Below are 11,714 nucleotides of genomic sequence, written 5' to 3' on the forward strand. Positions count from 1 at the left end.
CAACATTGTTGGTTTCTTCCTCCAGGTTTTGTTCATGTCTGCTTGAAATTTTTCAACATCAACTTCTCCTTTCTGAGTGACCAGTATATCATCAGATATACTCTTTCTGCTTCTGCAGAATCTTGCAATGTGACCCGGTTTGTTGCAATGATAGCAAACCAATCCAGGTGCTCTCCAAGGTCCATTGTTCATATTTCCATTCTTCCTTCTGCATGTAGCCGCAGTGTGTCCATGTCCATGACAAATCCAACAATTTGCTCTCCATCCGATTGTCGATCGATAACCGTTGTTGCTTGACTGATAATTGTAGGCATTGAACCGGTTGGGGTTCTGGTTTGCAAAAGATTCCGGACCAGCTCCTTGGGTCCTCTGAGGATATCTTCTGGTATTGTTCATGACAGACCTGCATTCAGATGCTCTATGCCCAAACTTGTTGCATGCATAACAATGACCATTGAACTTATTGGATCTAGGTACATTGTTAATAAAATATGGAAAATTATTGTAGGCTTTGCTCCTACATACATTGGCAGTGTGTCCTTCTTTAAGATAGTTAAAGCAAACAGGTTTGAATTTTTGCTTACCTTTTCCTTTGAGTGTCAGTTGCTTCTTTGATGCTTCAGCATTTGTTCCTGAGGATTCTCCTTCCTCATGTCCAGAGAAACCAAGACCATTGGTATTCTTTGCCGATCTAGATGACTCAAGCTTTTGCTCTAGCTTGACAGTACTTTTGCCAAACTTAGCAAGTATTTCCTTTGACTCAAAGAGTTCTTTGGAAATAGCAGTATTTGTCTCCATTAGACTTGCATTTTCAGATATGGTTGTGTTCATTTCACCTTCCATGTCTTCCTTTACCATTCTGCTCTCATGAAGGCGAGCAGTCAGTGCACTAATCTCTTGTTTCAGCTCAGAGATCTCATGATCTCTATCCTTTATCCGATCTTCAGCTTTCCTATGGTTCTCAAGCTCTTGACTAAACTAGATAGTCAATCCTTCCAACTCCTTTCTCAGATTGGAATTTGAATCATTTAGCTTATTCACTTCTACAATCATGGCTTCCATATTAGCTTCATCTTCATAACTACTTTCAGATAGCTCCATCAACTTTTCTGCATGTTCTCTCCTTTTTGCTTGAGATGCCTTGTATTTGACCATAAGATCGTCATAGGCTTGCTCAGACTTGGTGAGCCATTGAGTAAGTTCCCTTAAAGTGTATTCCCCCATATCTCTTTCCAAGTGGTTAAACTTATAGAAAGGTAGGCTCTGATACCAATTGATGAATACTAAGAGGGGGGGTGAATTAATATGCCAAAAATCTATGTACTTAAACACTTACACAGTCTGAAGATAAACTGGTAAAATGGTCTAACGGACAGATCGGTTATCAAATATGCAAACCAAAATGCAAATAAAGCAATCACCCACAAAAGCAATACAACCATAACACAAGATATTTGACGTGGAAACCCAACTGGGTAAAACCACGGTGAGATGGAACTCACAAGTCACTATCTGCAGAATAGAAACCAAACCGGTTAAGGTCTTACAATGTTCTTCACTAGAACAAATCCTGTTAGGAATCTCAATCTCTGTTAGGAGATAAGTCCGATTAAAGACTACCTTGTTAGAGGATTTCAGATTCACAAAAGTGAACCACCTTGTTAGAGGATTTTATAAAGGCTTTGAGGCCTACCCAGTTAAGGGCTACAGACTTGTTAAAGATGTGAGTAATTAACAAGTGTTTGATCTATCTTATAGCACAAACTACTTGATTAGATCCAGTATAGTTCACTGCTAATGCACTTCAGCATTACTTCAGTCTTCTCTATCTCTTTCTATTTACAACTCGATCTTCTTAGATAAGATCGCTCTACCAACAACTCCACAATCACCTTAAACCCTAGCCACAACATAAACCCTTTCAGCAACAGCAACAACAACTCAAAACCCTAGACATGATGTCCTTTTAAAGGAATCTGATTTCATGTCGGTCCAATAGGATTACATTACAATTTCCTAGGTTCAATGAATCTAGAAATACTCAGTAACACGACACAAAAAGCATCGTCAGTGTGTCGGCACCGTCAAATCAATCGGTGGGTTGGTAACTCATCACAAAATGTCGGTTGGTAACTCATCACAGAGTATTACCGGTTCATACAAAATACCGGTTACCAATTTGACAAAACTAAAGATTGGTAAGAATGTGTTATACCACTTTTCTCCCTTGTACCGGTTGAGATCTATGAACTGCTTGGGTTGACATGCCGCTTCAGACCGGGAAACACATTTTGCAAAATCACTAGTCTAAAGACTAGAATACAACATATCGGTTGAGCTCTGGCTCATACATATAAAGGGGTTCTCAGTACAAGTGTGTGTCCATCAATGACAATCACAACATAAACATCAAAAATGCCAACACATGCTACCTTCTCTAGGCTCGAGAACAACAAACCTAAGCGCGTACGCGGTCATTTCAAATTTTAGAACTGCGTACGCGTTGCTTGTTTTTCCATGTTTTTTTGGGGTGGTGTCCTCTTTTCTGACTACCATCTTTGTGCACATACCCTGATCAATTAAACTTAGAGTGAGTGGTAGTTGAGAGGTGCAAGTGAAGATATAATTAGCATTAAATAATTAAAATTAGTTAATTGAGTACATGCAAGAAGAAAATAAATAAAATAAAATTTTAAAAAATATTTAAAATATTGTTCTATTTTTCATGCAATTAAGTGTCACAAACACATCAATTTAAATGCTTCTTGTTTTTATTGATGTATGTTTTTGAACCCATATGTGAATATAATATGCCTTCTATGTAATTAATTAATGAAATATAGTTGTTTAATTGGATAGCCAAGAATATTTATTTTGCTAAATTTATATAAAGAAATCAAATAGGATTTGTTTTAGAAATCAAAACTTTAATTAAAATAACAACAATGCAAAACTAGGCAAAATGCTAAAGAGTTGGAGTTGAAGACTAAAGGTACTCAACAGGTGCAGGAAAGCAAAGACCTTAAAGAGGCAGCAAATGCAATGATGATGCTTGTCAAGGATGGTAAGGAGACCATAAATATTTTCAACTAGATGTTCTAGTTTTGTTTTAGGTGTGCCAGTATCTCGTTGGTCTTTTGTTGTACTTTTCTCTGGCTGTTGTCTTTTGTGTTGATCTTTTGCTGCCTTTCTTTCTTCATTATATCCTTTCTTGCTTCTCTAATGATTTTCTTTATGATATGTAAGTGGGTTTAGGGTCCCTTAAAACCTAGTTTTCCTTAATCAAAAATAACAAAACTCTTTAGTTAAAATAGTATAAACTCACTAAAAAGAATAGTGACCCAAGGGTAGTATTTATTTTATTATGCCAAGAGGCGCATTACACTCACATAATGAATTGAACAACCTCCATTTATAAATAATTTTAGTCATCTATCTAATCTAAATTATTATTTATATTTTCAAATTGTAAATATTTTATCAATATTAGAAAAAACTATTGAAGACACCTAAAATTGACCTAACACTTGCGAACACTATTTTTACTAATTTTTCTCTTAATTAATTAAATAATTTTAATTAGTTAATTAATCTAACTTTATTCCTCTGTTTGAATTCAAAAATCAAATTTTCCCTCTATTCTCGTAATTAAATAATTTTAAATTATTTAAGTATCTTATTTTCTTCTAGTATTAATTCAACAATTTTATTACTAAATTAATCTCTCTTTCTCCCCTTTAATTAAATAATCTTTATTATTTAACTAGATGCATCTTCCTATCGATTACATAATTATTCCAAATTATTTAATTTATTGACTATGTCTTCACAATTAAATAAATTATTTAATTTATTTAATTGTCCATCCCTTTTCAAAAATCAATTTCCTCTAAAATAAATTATTTATTTATTTTATCTATTTATGCTACAACACATTAAAAATGGCTAATTATTCCCTCCTGATAACTTCCATTGACTTTCACTTCAACTCACAATCACCTTTTTCTAACTGAGTCAAATAATCCACCTCACTCCCAATCAATTCAATTAACAACCTAGTCATCTCTCCTGACAAATAAATCAAACTAGTTGACTCATGAATCAATAAATCAATCACATGAAAAATCAAAGCTCAATCAAATTATCTCAACAATCCTTGACTACTGATCATTTTGTTGATCTTTCAATCCGAACCATCAATCGATGTCATAAAATCTTGAAAAGAAAATCTTATTCTCATTCATCAACAACTAAAATCTTCAAATTCTTATGCTTTCACGTTGTAGGAAAGGTGCTACTATTCTGAGAGCCACCATTATCTACAGCACAAGGAGGAGAACAAAAATAGATACACTTGCATGAATTCAACATTATTGCTTTGCATACGATTATTTCATTTATTGCTTTTGTTAAATTTGATTGCTTCCTCTATTGATTGTATTTGAGAATTTAGTAATAGGTTTGAATTTTTGTGGTTGCTCATTAGATCTATTACTGTATTTCCAAATTTTTAATTTTCACATTTTTGTGAGTCTGATGTGACATGTGTTTCTAATTTGATTTGTTTTGTCAATTCTCAAATTTTGTAGGTTATAGGTTTCCTTTGCCATAATTATGGAATATGGCACGCATTATTTATAACCCTACCGCATTCATTGTTATTTATGAGATGTTTGATAAAAAATTTACACATTTAAAATCTTTGTACTACAAATGATCTAGAAAATTTCTCTATTTGTAGGCAAAAAAATTGTAGGGTTTAAGTGTATCACATTTGTTAAAATTAGTGCCACAATCATAAAATTAGTCACATTCATAAAAAATAGTGTCACAATCATGAAATCAGTGCCACATTCATGAAATTGGTGTTGCATTCATTAAAATCAGTGTTGCATTCTTTAAAATCAATACCTTGTTCATTAAAATCAGTACTATAATTGTTCAAACAAATATTGCAATCATTAAAAGCAATGTTGCATTTGTCTATCATAAGCAAAAGGTAAAATCATGTTTTCTATTATTTTTGGTTTCTATTTTTTGTCATTTTTCGGGTAAATATTTTAGTTTTACTAATTATTTGTGCAAAATCTTGGTGAGGAGGAACCAAGGATCTTGAAAAAAGCCTTCTAACATGTGTGTTACAAGATCGCATTCAAATACAATCTTCTTTTTACCTTAAGTGTCTATGCTTTCTAGTATGGACAACATTCTTAATGTTAATATACAATTGTATTTTATCCATTGTATGCTTGCACTTCTATAGGGTGGTCCCAAATGGTTACACGTGCATCCTCTCCCCTTACCTTTGTGGATCTGGGGTGCAACAGAAATTTGTAATAATGGGCCCATTTTTTTTTTAAGTAGGAGGCCTTCTTGGGGATTTCATCACCTCAAGGTTTGACCTCAAGCACACAATTTCAGTGGAACCTTGGAGTACTCTTACACTGGGGAGAACCTTGGAGAAATAGTGGGGCTTCTTGCCTGTAGTGCTTACATCCTTGGTTCAAACCCTTTTTATAAGTGAAATGGTGGGGCTTCTTGCCTGTAGTGCCTACAACCTAGGTTCAAACCCCCACGGGTTTGTCTGTACCGTGTAAAAAATAGAGTACTCTTACCCTGGGGAGAACCTTGGAGAAATAGTGGGGCTTCTTGCCTGTAGTGCTTACATTCTTGGTTCAAACCCTTTTAAAAATAAGAAAAATGGAGCGGAGGAGGAGGAGACTAGGGCTTCAACCGAGGGAGTTTCAGGGATTTCGACCACAGGAAGATGGCTTTCAGGGCCAAAGATTTGTAGATTGGGAAACACAACAAAATTTTGCACAACCACGACCTGGAAAAAGGCCTTGGCAAAAGCCGAGCAAGGCTTGGGAGGATCAAGATAGGTTTTTTCATTCCCATAAGCAATGGGGGGAGGTAGCATCAGCGTGAGACTCCAAACATTTGAGGAAAGAGAATCCCAGAGCCCAAGGGCATCGCAATAAGGAGTATGGCCTGAAAACAATATGGCAACATTGCCAGGAGAAAGAATGGCGACCGAGAAGAAATGCTCAGAAGCCGAGGAAGTCCCCGGAATGAAAAGAGGGTATGGGAACGAAGAAAGTGTCGTTGATGATAGATAACAAAAGTTGGAACAACTCTGTGACCTTTTTTTGGGAGAGGGGATTATTTGTAAAATGTTTTGGGGATTGGCCTTAAGTGGGAAAGATGAAAGTTTGGTGTACTAAAAATTGGAAATGCAAAATCGAACTCAAAACCCTTCCAAATGGGTTTCTCTTGGTAATCATAGAAGACAGTAAGGATAAGCAAGGAATTTTAAATAATGGACCCTTTTTCATGGGAGGAAGGGGTTTGTATGTTAGGGATTGGGAACCTAACTTCAGCCCAGTGTTGGCTCTAATTGAAGAGATACCTATTAAGCTCAGATTATATAGCCTACCCAGAGAATACTGGAATGAAGAGTTCTTTCAAACTTTAGGTAACAAACTAGGCTTCTACATCAAAGTGGATGAGGCTATTGAGTCCAAAGACTTTAGCATATATGCATGAATATGTATTGGATAGAAACCCCATTACCCACTTCCAGAACAAGTAGAGATCATAACAAATGCAGGACAGTGGCTCCAAAAAATCAAGGTGGAAGAATCTAACGAAATATGCAAGCATTGTAAAAAAGAAGGACATTCAAAGGAAACTTGCTTAATAGGCCCTAAAGGGAAAACGATGGAGACAATAATAGAAGATGAGGTGACCTACTATGCAAACAAGGATAGTACAAGAAAGGAGATGAGGTCCAACGAGGATATGATCCAAGCTATGCAAAACCCTTTCGTGCAGGGGGAGGTCTCGATGGATTTCAATAATACCACCCAGGAGGTGGAAGAGACTATAACAGAAGTTGTTCTTATCAACAAATAGAGAGAGGCCACAGGATGGGTAGAAGATGCCATTGCAAGAGTTGAGAAAGAAGTTGATATCCTAGATGAGGTTAACACCAGAGCCTTTCCTCTTGCAGAAACAAGAGGCGGTTTGGAGAATCTACAACACTCGGAGAATGATAATGAATCGAGGTCTGATAAGGAGGAAACCAAAGACAATAGAGAATTTGATGGAGTTGATGAGGAAGATGAATGGGGATGGATGGATGAGGAAGACATTATGGAAACCAGAATAATAGAGCAAACAGAGCTTGTATGTACCAAGGTAAGGATAGGGGAAAAGAGATCGAGAGGTAGAAAGTCAAATCAGTTCAAGATTGCAATGGCTGGTAGTGCCAAAGGCCAATGTAAATTGATAGTAGGGAAGGGTGCCACCCTTCCTGAAGGATAATGAAAATCATAACCTGGAATGTCAGGGGTTGTAATGCCCTTGACAAACATCGATTGATCAAACGAGGGTTGGATCAATTAAGGCCAGATGTAGTTTTCTTACAAGAGACAAAGATGAACAAAGTGGAAGCAAAGACACTCATGGGGTCATGGAAGCAGTGGACGGGGGTCTTTGAGAATTCAGAGGGAGCTTGGGGAGGACTGGGTATCCTCTGGAATGCAAATAATCACAAGGTGGAGGAAGTTTCTGCCTCCAATATGTGGCAGGTATGTAAGGTTCACTCCTACCCTCTAAATGTTGATTTCACATTAATCAATGTCTATGGACCATCAAAATCAAATTTACAAAGAAATTTTTGGAGATCCCTGTCCTCCCTCATTCGAGATCTGGATGGGAACATTTTGATTATAGGGGGTGATTTCAATGCTATATTGGAACTGAGTGATAAATCGGGGGGCAAGGGAGGACTTTCTGCAAACCAAGTAAATTTTCAAAATTTTGTGATGGACAATGGACTCAAGGAAATCAAATCTAAGGAAGGACAGTTTACATGGTTTAATCAAAGGATCTTAGGACAGCATGTTGCAGAGAAGTTGGATTGTTTTTTCTTGGGTGGGCCCTGGGTGGAAACCAACCTCGTTTTCGCCTCAAATATCCATCCAATGGTTGCTTCTGATCACCTACTAGTTGAGCTCACTATAGCCTTTGATGACCCCCCCATCAGATGCCCTTTCAAATTTGAAAAAATGTGGTTGAGGGATAAAAGCCTGAGGGATTTAATCAATGAATGGTAGTCAGGGGCTCCAGAGATGTGTGGAACTAAGGCCTTCATTTTTGTTAAGAAGTTGCAATTTATTAAGTCACAAATTAAAGAGTGGAACCGAATCAAGTTTGGCAATATTTTTACTAATAAAAGAGATCTGGAGGACAGGCAAGCAATCTTGCAAGAAGATATAATACAAAAGGGGATGACATCAGAGATGTTCCGACAAGAACGAGAACTCAAAGAACAATATAGTGAAGTGCTAGCTAGAGAGAAGATTTACTGGAGACAAAAGTTGAGAGAGTGCTGGCTACAGGAAGAGGATAGAAATACAAAGTTTTTTCATAACTCGGTTAAGGTGAGAAGATCTAGGAACAAAATCACAACCATCTACAATAGGGAGAATGTCTTATTAGACAATGTGGAGGATATTAATAAAGAGGTAGTTGAATTCTTTTGGGCATTACTATCCAAGGATAACGGATACAATCTGGAGCACCAACAAAATGGATTAAGAGTTATCCTGGAGCTGATAACAGCGGCGCAAAATCAAGCATTAATGAAACCCATTCAATTTGAGGAGGTTCGAAGTGCGGTTTTTCAGTATTGAAGGTGATAAAGCACCAGGGCCAAATGGTTTCCCGGCTTTTTTCTACCAAACCTTCTGGGAGATTGTAGGAAATGAGGTCTGGGTAGTAGTGGGGGAATCTCAAGGCAGGGTGAGTGTTGCAAAGGAGCTTAACTGCACACTTATTGCCCTGATACCCAAGGTGGAGCACCTTGCTAATTTTAATGAATTCAGGCCAATTTCTTTGTGCAACACCATTTACAAAGTGATAACTAAAGTGATCTCAAATAGAATAAAACCTCTGTTGAGTCTTATTATCTCAGAAGAACAAAGTGGCTTTGTCCTAGGTAGGTTGATTGTGGAAGGAATAATAATTGCCCATGAGGCCATCCACATAGTCCATCAAGCAAAAATGGATCGAATGATGATTAAATTAGATATTAGAAAAGCTTATGACATGGTAGATAGGGAATTTGTTCTCTAGGTCTTGCAGAGGTTTGGTTTCTCCAAAGAATGGGTTAGCTAGATACAGGCTTGTATAGGGGGGGTTTGGACTTCTATATTGGTCAATGGTAGCCCACAAGGCTTCTTTCAAACCACACGGGGTCTTAGACAAGGAGACCCTTTATTGCCTTTCCTATTCATTATATTAGCAGAAGTCTTGGGAAGACTAATTAGATCACAGCAACAACGAGGAAAATGGAAAGGGATTAAAATTGCGGAAGGGATGGAGCCAGTTACTCATCAGCAATTTGTGGATGATACCCTACTATGTGGATAGTCTTCACTTCAAGAGGCCCGAGTGATTAGAAAGACTATAGATGTTTTCTGTAGAGCAAGTGGTCAGTAGGTTAACTGGACCAAATCGGAAGCTATTTTCTTTAATACTGAGGTTGACAGACAGTAAGTAATTTCTAATATCCTAGGGGTCAGAATGGGTACCCTTCCGAGAAAGTTTTTGGGTACCCCCTTATTTGGTGGGAAGAATGGCCCTACCCTATGGAATAATCTTATTGATGCTTGTGCAAACCGCCTTGAAGGATGGAAGAGTAAATGGCTTACTCTCTCTAGGCAGATCATGCTACTCAAAGTGGTCCTCTCTACACTCCCCATATTCTCCATGATAGCCCTAAAGATTTTGGAGAAGGTGATAAATTGTATAAATAGGGGGATGAGAAAATTTTTGTGGAATAGCAAAGAAACAAATGACAAAATTCCTTTGGTTGCATGGGACAAAGTCTGCCAAGACAAACTGGCAGGGGGAGTAGGATTGAGAAATTGGAAACTTTTAAATGAAGCAATGGGGGCAAAAGTTATTTGGTAGATCTACACACAGCCGAACCAGAAATGGGTACAAATTTTAAAACACAAGTATCTAGACCAGATGAGTAGGGAGCGAATATTCACAATCACCACATTACCAAAAGGCTCAGCCATGTGGAATTTTATTACCTCATGCAGACATTTCATCACTGAACACATCACTTGGAAAATAGGTAATGGGTCAAGGGCCAATTTCTAGACAGATTCATGGGAAGGAAGACTAGTTCTTTCAGATAGACAAGATATTGAGAATATTAAACAGGTTACCAGAATCCATTGGGGAGAAAAGGTAGGAGATTTTCTCTTGAAAAGCAAGATCCAGGGGGTAGATATGTGCGAATGGAAAGATGTATAAAATCTACCATTACCAGCAAATCAAAAAGAGTTGTTAAAGGGGATCTTGCAGGAGTACACCCCTATGTTCTCTACAAAGGAAGACACTATGAGATGGTGTGGTTCAAAATCAGAGCAGTACTCGGTGAAGATTGGTTACAGCATTCTTGACAAAATGGAAGAAAGAAAGGAATGGCCAACAAAACTTATGTGGAGCTCCCTAATTCTACCAAAAGCAAGAGTCTTCATATGGTTGACTCTGAAAAGCGCACCCTAACAGGGGAAAGACTACGCAGACTGGGCTTCTTGGGCCCGTTCAGATGCATAATGTGCAAGAAGGCAGAGGAATCCCTAGATCACTTGCTTCTACAATGTGAGAAAGCGCAAACGATTTGGAGCTTCCTTTTAGGGAAGCTAGGATGGATGGCTCCTCTACCTAATACAGTCCTTGACCTTTTCTCTAGCTGGAATATACCGAGCCGTAGATCAGTCTTTTCTAGTTTATGGATAGTGGTGCCATCCCTGGTAATATGGGAGATTTGGAAGGAAAGAAACAGAAGACTATTCCAAGAGAAAGAAAAGTCAATGGAGAATTTGCTATTAAGAGTTGAACAAGCAATAGTTGAATCAGTCTCAGCGGCAGCCAAAAATCATAACCTGGCAAAACACCCCTATACTAGTGAGGACAGAATGATTCAAACCAATTCACCATTTGTGAATTGCCAACCCATTAATGGGTCTTTGAGGGTTAACCCCCCTTTAGAAAAAGAAGAGGTTAAATGGGAACCGCCATCTAAGGAGTGGATAAAAATAAACTTTGATGGGGCGTCTAAGGGAAATCTAAGAACCTCAAGAGTGGGAGTAGTCACAAGAAATGATAAAGGGGTCATCCTTTTCAAGGGTGCAAGACGATTGCAGGATGGAACAAATAATGAAGCAGAGGCATAGGCGGCACTAATGGCCACTAAATTGACTATAAACATGAAAATCCCAAAGTTGCACTTGGAAGGAGATTCCCAAGTGATTATCAATGCAATAGCGAAGGGTAACACCCCGTCATGGAAATTATCCCATTGGGTGGAGATCATCCAAGAAAAACTCAACTCCTTTAAGGAGTTTTGAGTCTCCCATGTCAGACGAGGTGCCAATGCAATGGCAGACCTCCTCTCCAACATCGGATGTGACATGACAGGCCAAATGGCCAAGTGGTGGAAGGGAGATGGTAGTTTGTGGAAGTGGAATTAATGCAGTCCTAAAAGCATGAGAAAATCAATAAGTACGCAAGACACCCTGTAAGGACAAGTACACCTTTTCAAAGGAACTACAATTAATAAGGCAGTTACCGAACACAATGCATCTGTTCGAGACAATGGCGGAGGACAATAAATTTGTCGTGAAATC

The 11,714-nt window shown here is 37.9% G+C and overlaps 1 protein-coding gene across 1 annotated transcript; it reads left to right on the forward strand.

Moving 5' to 3' along the window:
• The first annotated feature begins 10,505 nt into the window (after positions 1–10,505).
• On the forward strand, positions 10,506–11,261 carry LOC131875037 (uncharacterized). The gene has a single exon (XM_059219041.1). The coding sequence runs from the start codon at positions 10,506–10,508 to the stop codon at positions 11,259–11,261; it is 756 nt and encodes a 251-aa protein (XP_059075024.1).
• The last annotated feature ends 453 nt before the right edge of the window (positions 11,262–11,714 follow it).

This window comes from Cryptomeria japonica, chromosome 4 (genome assembly GCF_030272615.1).
Source record: "Cryptomeria japonica chromosome 4, Sugi_1.0, whole genome shotgun sequence".
NCBI classification, from domain to species: Eukaryota; Viridiplantae; Streptophyta; class Pinopsida; order Cupressales; family Cupressaceae; genus Cryptomeria; species Cryptomeria japonica.

Coding starts and splice junctions, on each gene's coding strand:
- LOC131875037 (XM_059219041.1), top strand. CDS start 10,506: ATGGCCAACAAAACTTATGTGGAGCTCCCTAATTCTACCAAAAGCAAG.